At 37.3% G+C, this 17,490-nt stretch overlaps 1 protein-coding gene across 2 annotated transcripts in view; it reads left to right on the forward strand.

Moving 5' to 3' along the window:
* The window catches only part of GPAT3 (glycerol-3-phosphate acyltransferase 3), a 65,555-nt gene that overhangs the window by 36,478 nt on the left and 11,587 nt on the right, over positions 1-17,490 (forward strand). For both annotated transcript variants that reach the window (XM_058547428.1, XM_058547427.1), the window contains 4 exons: positions 9,676-9,946; positions 13,036-13,110; positions 13,632-13,721; positions 15,474-15,567. In XM_058547428.1, the coding sequence (XP_058403411.1) occupies positions 9,676-9,946; positions 13,036-13,110; positions 13,632-13,721; positions 15,474-15,567 (530 nt within the window). The remainder of the gene's footprint in view (positions 1-9,675; positions 9,947-13,035; positions 13,111-13,631; positions 13,722-15,473; positions 15,568-17,490) is intronic.

The raw sequence follows: 17,490 nt of genomic DNA on the forward strand, positions 1-17,490 counted from the left end.
AGGTAGGAGAAATACTAGAAAGAACTGCTACACAGGGCTTTCTATTTAGCAAGGAAGAACTGGGGCTGATGTGGAGTTGATGGGAAAGATCTTATGCATTTGGGGTTTGTCAAAGAGCAAGGGTTGGGCAGAGTGATGTGGAATTTAGGGTGTGAGGAAGCATTTAGTTTTGGAGTCACAGACTTGGCTCTGTTGTTTATGCTCTTTGTGGCCCCAGGCAAGTTACTCAACCCCTCTGAATCTTAGTTTCCTCATCTGTAAAGTGGGGATGATAGATAATACCTCATAGGATTATGGGTTACATACGTGTATACATCAAGGGCTTAGCACCCAGTCTGGCATCAGGAAACATTCAATAAATGTCAGTTGCCTTCTAGTTGAGGAAAGAAGATTTTAAAATATTCATGAGAAGGAGAGATATGATTGGCTACAGTCTCTAATTGGGATTATAGTTACAAATTGGGGAGACTCTTTTTTTTTTTTTTTGTGAGGAAGATCAGCCCTGAGCTAACATGCATGCCAATCCTCCTCTTTTTGCTGAGGAAGACTGGCCCTGAGCTAACATCCATGCCCATCTTCCTCCACTTTATGTGGGCCGCTGCCACAGCATGGCCTGACAAATGATGCGCGACTGGGATCTGAGCCTGGGCGGCCAGCAGCAGAGTGTGAGCACTTAACCGCTAGGCCACGGGGCTGGCCCCAGGGAGACTCTTAAAAGCAACATTTTTCTGATTTCTAAACAATTGAGGTGTAGTTTACATACATTAAAATGCACAAATATCAAGTATTCAACTAGATGAATTTTTTCATATTTATAGACCTATATGACTACCACCCAGATCCAGCTAAAGAACATACCCATGACCTCAAAGTTCTCTCAGCCCCTGCCCAGTGAATATCACGCATCTCTTGGTCCCTGTTGTAACTTCTCTTCTGATTTCTGTCATCATCAGTTTTTCCTGTTTTTGAAATTCACATAAGTGGACTCATGCAGTGTGTGCTCTTTTGTATCTGGGTTTTTCACTCAATATAATTTTTATGAGATTTCTCCATGTTGTTGCATGAATCAGTGGATTTTTAAAAATTACTGTGGAGTATTCCTTTTACAATTATGTAGTAATTTGTTTATCCATTATTATGTTGATTGACATTTGCGTTATTTTCAGTTTTTAGCTATTAGGAGTAAAGCTGCTAGGACCATTGTTGAACAGATTTTTGTGAACCTGCTTACTTGTTTTTCTTGGGTACTTACCTTATAGTGGAATGGCCAGGTCATAGCATAAGCCAGTATGTTTAAGTTTATTAGAAACTGCTAACTGGTATTCCAGCATGGTTGTACACTCTCAGAGCAACAGATGAGAGTTCCATCCACTTGCTCCATAGGCTTTTCAACACTTGGTATTTTTGACCTTTTTAATTTTAGTTGTTCTGGTGGGTGTGTAGTAGTATCTCAATTTGATGTTAAAAATAGCATTTAAGTACTTTTTTCTTACTATATAAAATAATTCATATACCTTATTGAAAAGTTAGATATTGTAGAAGTATAAATAAGAAAATTAAAAACCACTCATATGAAATCCTATTACCCAGAAAAGACCTAATATTTTGATGTATTTCCTTATAGTTTTTTTCCCCATTTGTGTATATTTAAAAAATGTAGTTGATATTTTAATTTAGTAGATCTGGAGTTGGGCCCTGACATCTGTATTTTTATAGATTCTATAGATATTCTGATATGCAGCCATGCTTGAGAACTACTGAGTTGGTTCAACTCCTTTTTTTCCCTCTCCCTTATGTTTTAGTGTTTGGTGACTGAATGAATGAATGACTATAGTGACTGACTGACTGACTGAATGAATGCTTTTGATTTAGATGAGGAAACGGATTCTCAGCTAAATTAACTTTTCAAATGAATTTCTTAAAAGGAGTTTTAAAAACATAGCATTCATTATTAAAAAGTAAAGAGAATAGTACAATTAATCCCCTTATCCCCATCACCCAAATTCAACAAGAATTTGCTTCATGTATACTTTTTTCAGTTTTTCCTTTGTGGAAGTATTTTTTTAATTAAAATTTTAATTACAGTATGTGAGCAAAGTAGAAAGTTATAGAATACAGGTAAGCAATTAGAAACAGCATATTCTCACCTTACTGAATGTCCTTTTATGAAAGTATCTTAAAACTAATCCTAGATTTTATGTCATTTTACCTTTAAGTACTTGAGTATGCATCTCAAAAAACTGAATTTTTTAAAACTTAACCTTGTTACCATTATTACACTTAACTAAGTTAATAACAGTAAAGTGGATTTTTAAAAAGGACTTAGAAAGGAAAGCAGTGGTAATCAGGAACACGAAGGATTTACCGTGATGGGAGCATAGTCAAATCGCCTAATTTATGTGCTGGAAATTGTAACTTGACTAATGGCCCAGGGCATTTTTGGAACATGGTATATTTAGAGCTTAGCCTTGCAGTGTTACAGCTAAATTATTGTGGGAAAAAAAGTGTACTGGAAACCTGTGCGGTAGGTAACTATGTAATTGATGCACTGATTAATGTATAAATATGTGTGGTGATTAATGGATTGGGGAATGAGGACAGAGATCAGTGGTATGTTTCAGGGATCCATCGTTGGCCCTGGCTTGTAGAATTGTATAAAGACCTTTCCATCTTTAACTACATCTAAGTGATTGCTGAAATATGGGTCTTGTCTCTTTGGAGTTGGGCACTGAGTATTTCTGTTCTTCCTTAATCCCAGCAGCACTGGTCTGCCCCACTCCCTAATGCCAACCACATACAATTTATCTTTACAGCTACTTTACCTTGGTCTCTTCTTTAATCAGGCCGATCACATTTATGGATCAGGAAAGAAATTGGGGCATAGGAGGGAAGAATGTAGGCCTGGCTGCCTTGCCAAGGACCCAGGCCCCTCGGAGGTGCTCCTCATGGTGGAAAAAGGACCTCACTACTGACAGTAGGTCTGGGACAGGTAGACTCCTCCATGGCCAGTTGCTTAATAATTGGGTAGGGTGATATAAACTCTTTTTTTTTTTAAAGGGAAGTAGTATTTATTGAATCCTGTAAAGGGTAAATCCCTGAAATAGGAGATTCACAGGTATTGCCTGCTTCAATTCTTTTCTTAAAAAATTATGGTAAGAACACTTAACAGAGATCTAACCTCTTAACAAATTTTTAAGTGTACAATACAATATCGTTAACTATAGGAAATATTGTACAGCAGATCCCAAGTAGAATTTTTAAAAAATTGAAGCATAACATGTATAGACAGGAGTGTAAAATTATAAATGTACAACTTGATGAATTTCCCATAGTGAACTTACTCATGTACCTCTCATCTAGATCAAGAAATGGATGAGACCAGGACTGCAGAAAATTCCCCTAATGCCCCCTCTAAGTCACTGCAGGACGAGGGAATATATTTTTGTTAATTCCAAACTCGATTTAATTTAAAAATTCCCTATAGAGGGCCGGCCCCGTGGCTTAGCGGTTAAGTGCACACGCTTCGCTACTGGCGGCCCGGGTTCCGATCCCGGGCGCACACGGACCCACCGCTTCTCCCGCCATACTGAGGCCGCGTCCCACATACAGCAACTAGAAGGGTGTGCAGCTATGACATACAACTATCTACTGGGGCTTTGTGGGGGGAAAAAAAAGGAGGAGAATTGGCAATAGATGTTAGCTCAGAGCCGGTCTTCCTCAGCAAAAAGAGGAGGATTAGCGTGGATGTTAGTTCAGGGCTGATCTTCCTCACAAAAAAAAAAAAAATTCCCTATAGAAATAGTGCTAAAGGAGATTTCTATTTCATGGTACTGCTGCTATATGATCACCTATGTTTTGGGGTTAATTAGGCTTCGGATTGGATAAGATTCTAACTCAGACTAATTCAAACAAAGTTTCCATGAGAGAGGGTGTTTTGAATTCTGAGCTTCTGACTTTTGGAATATAGCCCATTGGTAGGTTAAGGATCAACTTCTGTCTATAAGCCCATTATATCCACTTTTGGTCTGTAGAGGACCCTGATTTTCCTCTAATTGCTGACCTAGAAAGCATGCTTTATAAATGGAGGATGGAAAAACTAGTTTGATTTATAAATGGGCCGTTATTCCAAGAGTCCACTCAGCTAATTTAGAGTTAATTATATTTGAGATGGTTTTAACTTCAGCCTCCATTTCTTTTAACAGGCCTTTCATAGCTGGTATTATTTATGTACCAGTGACTTGCTAAAGGCTCAGGGGCACAGGGCAGCTTGTGTGATAAATCTCTTGCATTAGAAAGAGATAGTTGTTCTAATTTTATTTTGATCCAAGTGTAGACCTTGTCAGGTTGGCCAAGCATTTAGTATAAGGATAAAGTTCGAATGTTTATGGCTTTAATTTTTTTTTTTTTTTTTTTTTTTTTTTTTTGTGAGGAGATCAGCCCTGAGCTAACATCCGCCAATCCTCCTCTTTTTTTTGCTGAGGAAGACGGCCCTGGGCTAACATCTGTGCCTATCTTCCTCCACTTTATATGGGACGCCACCACAGCATGGCTTACCAAGCAGTGCGTCGGTGCACGCCCGGGATCCGAACCAGCGAACCCCGGGCCGCCGCAGCGGAGCGCGCGCACTTAACCGCTTGCGCCACCGGGCCGGCCCCTATGGCTTTAATTTTTTAAAGCTGACTTATGAAACAAAAGGAAATATTTCGTAGACTCAGGATTTTACCAGTTTGAGAACTGTTGCTTGCTCTGAAGGATCAGGATTGATTTATTAATAATAATTGGATTTCCTTAATGACAATAAAAACCAGTATAAAAATTGTGTCTGTGCTTGTTAAATCTAATATGTATTTATATCTATATTTTGAAGACTTTTGGTCTACTTAAGAACGTTTCTTGGTGCCAAAATAAATATTTCCTCTTTTTCTTTCTAACCTGTGCTTTGATGCCTGATACATAGTGAGTGTCCCCTCTATGTTGATTGAATTGGATATTTTTTTCTGTTAGAAGTTTATATTTAAGGTGAATTGAATCAGTAATTCTGACCCTCAATAGTCAATATATTTCAGGAAGGAAGTAACATTATATATTCAGTAGTGCTTCTTTTGACATCTAATTTATAATAATACCCCTTTTCAGACTCTGTGTGCCTTATTAAAGAGCTCTTAAGCTGACACCTGCTCTCTTACAGTAGACATCTTCATCGTAGGAACAACTGTCAGTGCCATGTCACTTTTTTTTTTTTGCTTATATCACATGTGTAGCCACCACTCCTAGGTTAATAAAAAAACCTTTATGGAGACAATCAAATTCTTCTGTGTATCCCTCCCTGATTCCATCACCCTGCCAACCCCTGAAACTACTACTCTGATTTTGATGTTTATTATTTTTATGCATATTTTCATACTTCCCATATACATGTGTGTATCCTTAAACAATACATAGTATTTATTGTTTTTGTGTTATTCAACTCTATAAAAACATCACCTTCCATATATCATTCTGAGTTTTTTGTTCATTCTGATGTTTGTGAATTGTATAAGTTGGTAAGTGTTCTACTTAATTTATTTTAACTCTTGTGTAGTACACACTGTATATATCCATCTTTTTAAAAAAACATGAGCTGCGTTTTATTATTTATTAATTAACTTTTTATTGAGGTATAATTGACATATAACATTATATTAGTTTTAGGTATACAACATAATGATTCGATATTTGTATATATTGCTATTTATCTGTGTATTTAATAAACCTTTAGATTGATTCCACTACTGCAAATAATTTTTTTGCTATTGCAAACAATGTGGCAAAATGTTCTTATATATGTCTACTTGTGCACAGTTTTATAAGAATCTCTCTAGAGTATAGGGGAAAAGCTCTTCCTTAAAGTGGAATGCCAAATAATAAATGTGGAAGGAAGGAGTGAGAAAATACTATTTTAAAAGACACATAGTACCAGTTTATTCAGGCAAGAATTATCAATACATGGTAATACCATTGGGTGAAAGTTTGAGAAGCAGGATATTTCCGTAGTCTCAAAGGATCTCTTCTTTAGAGACACCTGTAGGGGCCAGCCTGGTGGCATAGGGGTTAAGTTCAAGAGTGCCACTTCGGCGGCCTGGTGTTTGAAGGTTTGGATCCCAGGTGCGCACCAATGCACCGCTTGTCAAACCGTGCTGTGGCGGCATCCCATATAAAGTAGAAGAAGATGGGCACAGATGTTAGCTCAGGGCTAGTCTTCCTCACAAAAAAATAAAAAAAAAAAGATACTTATAAGCAACAATTATCTACTTATTAATCAAAAAGAGAAAAACTTTCCAGTGGAGAAACCTGGTAAGTACTAACTACCTTAAACCAAATGATCAGAGTTAAACATCATCAATCATGGGACTAGTTGATATCACGTGCCTCCTGATATGATGCGCTGAGAAGGATACAACATCGTTTACGTAGAATTCCTGCCAAAAGTGTACAACCTGCATCTAGTCATGAAAAGACATCAGATTAACCCAAATTAAGAGACATCCTACAAAACAAGTGGCTTGTACTCTTAAAAAATGTCGATATCTTGAAAAACAAAGAAAGGCTGAGGAAGCTTTCCATATTAAGGGAGACTAAAGAGACTTGACATGTAAATGTAATGTATGATCCTGGTTTGATCCAGGGACCAGAAATAAACGCTATGAAGGATATTATTGGGATAATTGTCAAAATTTGAATAAGGTCTGTAGATTAGATACAAGTGTTGCAGTAATGTCAATTACTGACATTTTCCTGATTTTGATAATTGTTCTGTGGTTAATTAAGTGAAGCTCCACGTCCTAAGGAAATCTATGCTGAAATATTTGGGGGTAAAGAGTATGACATTTGCAATTTATTCTCAAGTGGCTCAAAAAATATCTTTTTATACATATAGACATAGAACAATAAAGCAAATGTGTCAAAATGTTGGCAATTAGTAAATCTGGGTGAAGTGAATCATTGTTGCCTCTTTTCTGTATATTTGAAAATGTTAAAAATCTTCCTAAAGTATACCTGGGAGTGGAATTGCTAGGTCTTGGGTTATGACTATGTTTAAATTTACTAGATGGTGCCAAATTTTTTCCAGTGTGGTTGTAATGATTACATTCCCATTGTCCCAAATCTTCACCAACAATTGATATTATTTAATTTAAGATTTTTATCAGTCTTCGTGGCTATGAAATAGTATCTCATTGTGGTTTTAGTTTGCATTTTTCTGATTATAGTGAAGGTGAACATCTTTTAAATGTTTAGTCATTAAGGCTTACTCTTTTTATGAATTGCTTGCCATATTCTTAGCCAAATTTTTTACTGGGTTCTTTGACTTTTTCTTATTAATTTTTTGTATGTCTTAATATATTCTGGAGATTAATCCTTTATCAATTAGATGCATTGCAGTTACCCACATACTTTTGAAAGAGGCTTAAAAATATAAATTGAGTTATATATTACTTGGGTTACACAGAATAAAATAGGTCAGGAGGCAGAGAAACTTGCACATCAAGTGTGTAGGGGCTGGGGGGCTGGCTTCTGTTTACACGTCTTTTCTCTCCTGGCTAAGTTAAATAATATGAGGCAGTTTGAACTTGCTTTCTTATCTTTGGGCCCTCTGAAAACGGTTATTTTTAGAAGGGCTGTCCACTGTCTCCATTGTGTTTCATTCAAAGATTTGCTGAATAACTTGTTCTTTCCTCCTCTTCTAGACTTAAAAAAAAAATCTGTATCTTGCTAAGTAATGAAACTCTTGCACTGCTAGATTAGTGGCCAGTGCTTGGATTGAGTAATCTGCTCTGAGTGGCGTTACAGTCCCTACAGAGCAAGTGGGTAATTCAGTAGGGGCACTATCTTGGTTCATCCTCTACTGCTAATTAAACCCTCTACAGAGATGGTGAAGAAAGGTGAAACCATTTATACTTGACTACTGAAAAACATAATCTTATGATCATTCAAGAACTTTATTGCTCTAATTCTTAAGGTGATTTGGTATTAGCTTCTCATGTGAGAACAAACAAACAAACAATACCAACCCCGCCCCAAAACTGAAATCATACAACTTCAGCCTTGTAAGGAAACTAAAAAGACTATGTCCCTCCTCCGCCCCATTTTATAAAGGAGGACACCAAGTTAGGTGACTTCTCTACTACCCACAGTCATAGAGCTAGAGGTTGTCCTAAACAGAACTTGACTTGGGACTCCAGGTGCTCTTCACTTTCTACTCTGTGCTTTATGCTGACATTCCTCCAAAGAACTGACAGGTTATAGCTCCTGCTGCAGATGTACATACAAGGTCTTCAGAGGATAGATAATATAGCACTCTCCACTTTCCTTATTGATTTCCTAGTAAACTGGAAAGTGAGAAAATCAGACAGCTTCTTTCAGGGAATTTAACATCTTAATTTCCATCTCAAAAGAAAAGCCTTTTCCACTGTAGGAAGTAAATTCCGTTGTGATACACCCCAGAAGGACAAAAGAATAGTCCTATCACTATGTATATAGCCACTCTTTATTCCTGTTAAGATCTTCTCATTTATTATTCTTTTTTAGTAGTTAGAACTGGGTGGCAGTAGTCATTTTTCAATTTATAAAAATTTATTCTACTTTAAAAATCTTTGAATTATTTTCTTTATGTAAAGTACAATAACAGTATAAAGAGGAAAATCTAATCCTGTTGCCCAGAGATAACCACTTAATGTTTCTTCTTGACATTTTTCCTATGTATATGTATTTCATAGAGTTGGATTAAGCTATAGTTTTAGATCCTGCATTTTTTCACTTAACATTACAATATTTATTAATGGATGCATTATATCTCATTATCTGGATTGATTATAATGGAAAATGCTACAGTGAACACTTTCCTACATTTCTGATTATTTTCTTATGACAGATTCCTAGAATTGGAATTCTTGAATCATCAGCAAAACTATTTTTAGTCTCTTCATGCCAAACCTATTTTGACAAAGTTGCTGCTAGTTCTACACTCACGCAAGTTGAGTCTGAGAGTACCTTTATCATTTCTGTCACTGAAGTCTATCATTAAACAAAAATGTTGCTGATTTGATCATGTAAATAGACCAATCTTTGTCTAATTCACATTTCCTTAGTTACTAGTAAAGAGGTATTGATATATTCATTAACTATTTATGTTGCTTCTATAAGTTCAGTTCATGAACTTCGCTTACTTTTCTGTAGGAGCCTGTGTTTTCAATATTAACTAATTTTTATATATTAAAAACATCTACCTTTTGCCATTTGTGGTAAATATCTTCTGTCATTTTGCTTGCTTTTTGACATTATGGTTTTTATGAGGGTAAAACAGAAGTCTTTATTTTTATATAGTCTAGATCTATATTTGGGAAGAGTTTGTTTCTGTGAATTCCTTTGCTAATGGTGTGTTGGGAGGAAATGCAAAAAGAGGGTTATTAAGGAGCTAAATTCCTTCGAAATGAATTGAAATCATTGGGTGGAGGCCATTTCATGCAGACTTAGTGATGCCACCTCTTTTCCCGTTGCAATTGCTTGTCTTTTATTTCTGAAATCTGCTCCATGTTGCCAATTAAATTTATTTACTTGTCTTCTGCACAAAGTTGCCCCATTGCTCAGTTGTTGTTCTGTCCTATGGTGTTTTCTCATGTCCTGATGCTTTCTTTTAAGGTATTATCCAGAGAGATGAGTCACCCATGGAGAAAGGGCTGTCTGGTCTTCGAGGAAGGGACTTTGAGCTGTCTGACGTGTTTTATTTCTCCAAGAAGGGATTGGAAGCCATTGTGGAAGATGAAGTGACCCAGAGGTTCTCCTCAGAGGAGCTAGTGTCATGGAATCTCCTCACAAGGACCAATGTAAATTTCCACTACATCAGTCTGCGGCTCACCATGGTGTGGGGGCTGGGCGTCATAGTACGCTACTGTGTCCTCCTACCTCTGAGGTACGTCTCCTGCCCTGTAATTTGATGGGATCATTGGTTCGACTTTCTTTTTTTAATCATGTATGTAATGGCCACATGAGAGTACTATGGAGCTAATCCTATCCTTTCCCACTTAGAAAACACCACCAAATGTGAACCCTACAGGAACATATTAATATCTGTTCTCACATTTTTTCCCAAATGAAGGTGTGTATTCAGAATCCAATAGATATCAATGTGGATCCACATTGCTCTTTCAGTCATAGATAATTTGAGGATGGATAGAAAAAGGAAGTTAGAAAAAAGAATAAAGAGGATTTACAGTTTCATATTCACCTGTGTGTCAACCAAACTATAGCTGCCTCTCTTTGCTGGTCTGTAGCAGTTCGTAGCTACTGCACAGGAGAGGAAAAATTCCTGAGAGTGGTTACCCCCATGGGAGAGAGCCATTCGAAAGAGGGAGTTTGTTCCATCCAATTCCATTATGATCACTCACTTTTCTTATTAAGAGTTCCCCACCCGGGCCCCCTTCTGGTTCTGTTTGAGTGCTGCCTGATGAGGAGGTACCCAGTAAAGCTCAGTTTACTGGAACCACAGTGTGGAACATAAGAGTAAAAGAGGTGGCACTGGGCAGTTGGACGAAGTGTGAGTGGCCAAGGTGTGTTTAACATGGTGATGGTGGGGAGTAGGCATGTGTACCAGCCATAGCATTGCTGTTGATTGTCTTACTTCATTTCCCTGGTCATGGCCTTTGCATCCTCTCAGTAGAGCTTTCTAGGCAGTTGCTACCAGCCAACTAAAATTGGCGTGTGCTTTGAAACCTCTTTACCATCCCTAGGGTGGTCTATACTTGCCTCATTCAGATTTATTGTAAGGGAAGAGATTGCTCAAATATAGGCAAAGGCAGATTTCTAAGAAGCTCTTTCTGTTTTCTTGTGCTCATGTTGCCAGTGTCTAGACGTTGGGGCATGGAATGTCATCTGGGATCATTTCAGTTGTGATAACAAAGTGAAATTCAGGGTTTCACATAACTTTTGCTTGAACCTTAAGCCAGTGTTCCCAAAGTAGGGTTCATGTACTCTGGGGATGCACAAGACTATCCATCCATTGTTGTGCAGGAAGAAAATATTTGAACTTTTATTTTTTACAAGTTTCTAGTCAATTTATAATTAGAGCTTCCATTTATTCTGTTTTTATTCTTAAAAAGAAATGAAACTTTAGTAAAGTTGAATATGTAGATTAGCTCTTGCATCTTCACTTGGTCCATGGGTCAGGCACTGTATCCAAGGCAACCTGATAGAAGAGTGAGAATTTTACAACACAGAGTACTTGAGATGCCCTCATTTGTTGGTTAGCTTTCACCTGCTTTGGTTGCCCAGCAGATGGTGTTATGACTATATTATCTAGTTTAAGCTAACAGTCACAAAATAGATAAGTGACATAAAAGATTCTTGCAAAGAAACAACAGATTTAAGATAATCCAGTAATGGAAGTACCCAACAATAAGAAGAAAATTGCAGAATTGAGACTCCTACTCTTAGTTCATACCCTTCAGTGTGAAAGGCTTGCTTTGTCAATGCTTTTTAAAAGAAGCATTTGCTACAAAATGAACATTTAAAAAACAGATTGTGCTAAAATTGATTGTGTTGATGGTTGCCCAACTCTGTGTATATGCCAAAAGCTGTTGAATTGTATACTTTAAATGGGTGAATTGTATGATATGTGAATTACATCTCAGTAAAACTCTTAAAAAAACAGATTGTGGCTGAAAACTTGATCATCCGTGAGAATTCTCATGTTGGCTCACTTAAACTGGGAAACAGAATTTTCTGATCTCTTAATCTAGCAAATAAAAACTTTCCATAGTTTTGAACCCAAATGTTAAACACAGTAAAATGTAACCCCTTCTGATTTAATGTGTAAGAACAAGTGATTCTCATTAGGGCAAGAGGGCAAAACATTATTTTAAAACTTTTGCAGAGTTGATGGATGAGATTAAACAGTGATTTAGTTATTGCATCAGAGACGTGAAAATATGACATCTAAAGAAAACTGAATCTGACCTTCAAATTGCTGTTAGAAGTGTTAAACCAAAACTTGAAGAAGGTTTAACACCTTACCAAGGTATTTATAAAAAGGAAGCCCTATTTATTTTGAAAGATTTTAAATCTCAGCCTTTTCTTTTTGAGTAATTCTGTTTACATTTCTAAAAATGACTATTTTCTTTTTGAAGTGATTAGAATGTATATTAAAAGCACTTTTCAAAAATGAGGAAGTGTGTATGCGGAGATTAGAGGTATTGTCAGATACCTTGTTTGCTAACTTCTGAGTTACCTTGAACCTACAAGGGGACAACAGTTAGATTTGCATTAAAGGATTCCTACCTGGAGAGATGATTTCGTGTTCTTATTATGAAAGAGCCTTTAAGTATAACTCTTTTGCCATTTGCTATAAATTTTAAATTCCTTTGAGAAAAATTTGAATTATACCCTTTTGCACTCCCATCATTAAAAAACACAGAAAAACAAGTCAATTTCAGACCTTTGCAAGATATTTCCTTTTACAACCATACCACACCACACCAAAGCATCTTGAACAAAATAAGTACTTTCAACCTGAAATGACTCCTTTATACAACACGAAGCTTTTTTCTTATATTATACAAGAAGGTAGTATGTGTGTATTTAAATAAAAACTAAAGTAATTCAGAAAAGCAGAAGGGCAAGACTTTTAATTTATTCCCTTCACGAGCCCGCTTAACCCTTTGATCATTACGTAGATTGAACTTGGCAGTTTTGTGAACAGATTTCCAGGCCTTCTCTGTGCGTCTATAGATGAGTTATGTGCTTACTATTATTGTGAAAATGGTATCATACTCTATATATTATTTTGAAACTTAGTTTGCTTTTTTCCTCTCAAAATGTACCAAGGACCATCTTCCATGTCAGAATCTATAGATTTACCCATTTTTTTAAATGACTGCGTTATATTCCATAGCATGGATGCTCCATACCGTATTTACAAGTTCATTATTTATGAACTTTTAGGTTCTTTCCCTTTTCCTCTACTGTTTAACTAACTTGTGCATGATGTTTTCTTTGCTTTTTCAGGGTTACCTTGGCTTTCATTGGGATCACTCTGTTGGTTATGGGAACTACACTGGTGGGGCAGCTGCCAGACAGCAGGTAAGATGTTTCCTTCCACCCAGCCATAGATAGGATTGTCCCTTTTCTTAGCTGAGTCCACAAAGAGAATATTTATTTGATTCCTATGTATTGCACCAATTTATGGCCTCAGCACACTTATTAAAATCCTGCTGACTTCATATTCATAGTCTTTATTTGATTTTCCATCATACTTTCATATAAATCTTAAGAAGTTGTTTTTCAAGGAGGAAAAGAAGAGAAGAAAGCAATGGACAGAGGAACTCAAGGAGGGCAAGAGAGTAGTTGTCAAGCTCGTAAGGCCGAGACCAAAGAAACTTCAGCTTATCTTGGTCAGGAATGTATCATGATAGTCTAATATGATGGGAGCTATTTTCCACCAAAGTTTTGTCCTAAATGCCTCAATGAGACTATAAGACTTGACCTGTGCTTGTGTTTCAGAACACAGAGTGCTGCTGTGAAGGAGCACATTGAAGCTTTTGTTGTATTTTTTCTTAGGAGTGCCCAGAACTGCAGAATAAAATGTTTTGTCTTTTCTTCAGCCTCAAAAACTGGCTGAGTGAACTGGTCCACCTGACTTGCTGCCGGATCTGTGTGCGAGCCCTCTCTGGTACCATTCATTATCATAACAAGTGAGTGTCTGCTGGCTTGTGTGTGCCTGCCTTTCTCTAGGTAAATCCAGCGTGTGATTGACAGGAGAGCCTTGAAAGTGGGTGGGAGGAAGCAGTTGAAGTAAGAGTACTTCCAGTGTGTTCATCCCCGCTGCTTAGAGTGTCACAGATGTAACAATGCCCAGAAACACTTTAAAAAAGCAATCCATTTGCAGAAGGAACATGATAATAAATCTGTAATGACACTCATCATTGGGCGTTTGTGGTGCACAGGCCAGGCCTGTGCTTCTCATAGGTCATCCCTCTGAGGTGGGTGCTGTTATCCCATTTTACAGGTAAAGCAGTGGAAACGCTGGGACTGGTTGTCTCGGGTCATACAGCTAGGAAGTGGCAGAGTCAGGTTTGAACTGGGTCTGTCTGATTTAAAAAATAGTGAAGTTGACAGGCCTTTAGGGTGGTGGAAGGAGGATAGACTTGGAGTCTGGAGGCTGGTTTCTAGTCTTTCTAGTCTCAGTCGTGCCGCTTCTAAAATTCCATAAGTGAGCCTTAAAACAGAGCACGACATTCTGCTTCCCTCACCCCTAGTCACAGAGGATAAAGGTAGCTGAGTGAACTTATTAGCTGAGTGAAGGGAATTTTCATTGTTTTTGAATTACTTTTCTTTTAACTCAATTTTGGTTTTTTTACATATAACATCATTATTTTAAGAGCTCTAGGACAAGCCTCTCTTTTTTCCTGAATGGATCTTCCTGGCTCATTTGTAGAAGGGAAACATTTTGTCATTTGGCTTTACCATGTGTTAACATAAAAGGCCCCTTAAATTTCTAATGTTTTGTGATTGGGCTATGAGTTTTGGCATGAGGAGTAGAAGAGAATATTTTGGTAGAAGTGTGATCAGAGGAGAGATCTTCTACAGAAAAGGTGCTTTAGTTACATAGAGAGAAGTTCATAACTTCTTATAGAATTGCTCCAATTGTAAGGAAAATATGCTAAAGTTGTGATGCATTTGATTCTCTTTCTTCTCTAGATTGGCCCAAAGAAAACTGCTTTGCTTCCTTAGTGTCAAATACTGGTTGAACCTCTAGGACAGAGGTCGGCAAACTAGACTATGGGCCTGGAGGCCAAGTGTGTCCTGCCGTCTGTTTTTTGTAATTAGAGTTTCATTGGAACACAGCCATGTTCATTCATTTACATATTGTGTGTGGCTGCCTTTGTACCAAAACAGCAGAGTCCAATAGTTTTGACAAGGATTGGCTGGCTTGCAAAGCCTCAAGTATTTACTATCTGGTCTGTGGTTGGAAAAACTTGCCAACCTCTGCTTTAGGGGGATAGGAGGGAAGAAACTATAGTACATTTACTCTGTGGCTCACAATGAAGCCATTAAAAGTGATGCTTATGAAGATTGAAATAATATGAAAATACTTATGATAAAATAAGTGGAATTTACGTATCACAAAATTTATTCAAGTTATGGAATCTTTGTAATTCAGTCTAATGTTTTAAAATTATTTTTTCATATAAAAGGAAAATATGATCATTACAAAAATGCAACATAAATATATGTAAGGGGAAAGTCGTGGGTCCTTTCTCCTGTGCTCTTACCCCACTCCCATCATACTGCCTAGAGTTAAGCTTTTCAAGATGGGCCATATACTTTGAAACTATTTTTTTAACGTACTTTCTAAAACAAAATAGGATGAATCTCTACATGCTGTTCTGCAAAGTCGTGGGCATTTTTCAAGGTTTAGCATTTACCATTGTTTGTAATTGCAGGCAGTATAGACCCCAGAGGGGAGGCATTTGTGTTGCCAACCATACCTCCCCAATAGATGTTTTGATCTTGACAACGGATGGATGCTATGCTATGGTAAGAGCAGCTCATTGAGATTTCAAGTTGTTGCATGTTTTCTGGATTGTGCAAACTCTTAATTTATTTTGGCACAAATTATGAAGTGAATTTTATATTAGAAAGTGACTGGGTTATACTACTGTAGCTATATAAGTTATGTAATGTATTTACATAAGGAATAGATAGTGCAAGAAAAAGAAAGGCAATAGCCGTTATATTTAGGGTAGTAAAAAATTAGCTTACTGAGATGTAGACATATTTGAGCTTGATAGGACTTTATAAAGTTGATTTCATCTTGCTTCTAAAATCCCTGCAATGTTTAATAACACTGAGACATTCAAGTCTTCCTCCTTAGAGCTGTACAAAGCCTTTCCCAGGCAGTTAGTTCTGTCTTCCTTCAAGGAGTCATATGCAATTAAAAAAAAATTTATCTTTTTAATGAAGATCAAGCAAGAAAGGCAAATATTTATACCACATTGCCTTTCTTGGTTTTTGCCTACAGCCCCAAAAGAAAGGAAAAGAAAAGAAAAGAAATGAAAAAACCCAACAACAAACCACAAAACCCACAATAAAATCAGACACCTCAAAAGATCTTTTGGTGGGATGAACCACATTCTGACATATTTTAAATCTTTGTTTTCCATTGCCCCTAAGAACTTGTCAAGATTTCTTTCCTCTCTTTTATGTATGTGTCAGGTAGATTTTGGAGGATAGCTAAAGATGTCTTTTCCTACATGGTGTTAAATATGACCTAAGCTTGTGTGCGGAATAGAATGATGGGAGAGGGCTCCTGGGGAATCTTCTTTTCATATCTCATGGTGGTGGCTTGGGTTTCAGAAAGAGTAGATGGATTTTATTCCACTTGTCAGCTCTGGTGACTGATAGTCCTGGTTGGGTGTGCTTTTCTGGGAAGACATTTGAAGGGATCCATTATTGATTAAGTGTCTGCTACAGGTAGGAGAGTGAGGGGTGCTGGCACATGTGCCAGTATTGGACTATCCGTGGGTTATACCATCATTGAGAGGGCTTTGAAGGCCTTTGTAAAAACTAACTTATTGCCAGATATTTAATCTGTCTAAAATACAAGTTCAGATATATAACTCTTGGGCAACTGCATTTTAACACATTATTAAATTTTTCTAAGCTGTGGAGCTCTTTCTGAATCTAAGGAAACTTTAACCACCTCTCTGAAAAGCCTTATGAGAATTGGTAGTTCTTAACTTTCTTTTGGTTAGAAATCAATTAACAGTTATGTACCGTTGTTTTAGAAAACAACAACAACAACAACATACATGTGCATCATACAATTTTGTGTATAATTTCAAGATGTTTATGGGTCCCTGGAAAGCTAATCCAAGGACGCTCACATTAACAATTCTTTTTTTTTTTTTTTTTGGTGAGGAAGATTGGCCCTAAGCTAACATCTGTTGCCAATCTTCCTCTTTTTTTGCTTGAGGAAGAGTAGCCCTGAGCTAACATCTGTGCCAGTCTTCCTCTATTTTGTATGTGGGTCACCACCACAGCATGGCTGACGAGTGGTGTATGTCCACACCTAGGATCCGAACCTGTGAACCCTGGGCCGCCGAAGCAGAGCGCGCAAACTTAACCACTATGCCACCGGGCTGGCCCCACTTTAACAATTCTTGGTAGATGCACAGCACGGTTCTGGGTGTATCATAATAATTTCTTGCATTTATGTGGACAAGCACTTTCACATCCATTATATTTGACCTTCTCTGTAATCCACTGAGGTTGAGGGCCGAGATTTTGTTGTAGATGAGAAAGCAGAGGTTCAGGCATTTTAACCAGCTTGCCTAATCACGATTTTATGTTTCTGAGACCATAGTCATTCTGTGTCTTGGTCAACAAAGAGTTGAGTATAATTCATTTGTGATTGAGAGCATCAGAATTTTGTCGGCATTTGCCATGCTTTTTGATTGT

This window comes from Diceros bicornis, chromosome 8, assembly GCF_020826845.1.
Source record: "Diceros bicornis minor isolate mBicDic1 chromosome 8, mDicBic1.mat.cur, whole genome shotgun sequence".
NCBI classification, from domain to species: domain Eukaryota; kingdom Metazoa; phylum Chordata; class Mammalia; order Perissodactyla; family Rhinocerotidae; genus Diceros; species Diceros bicornis.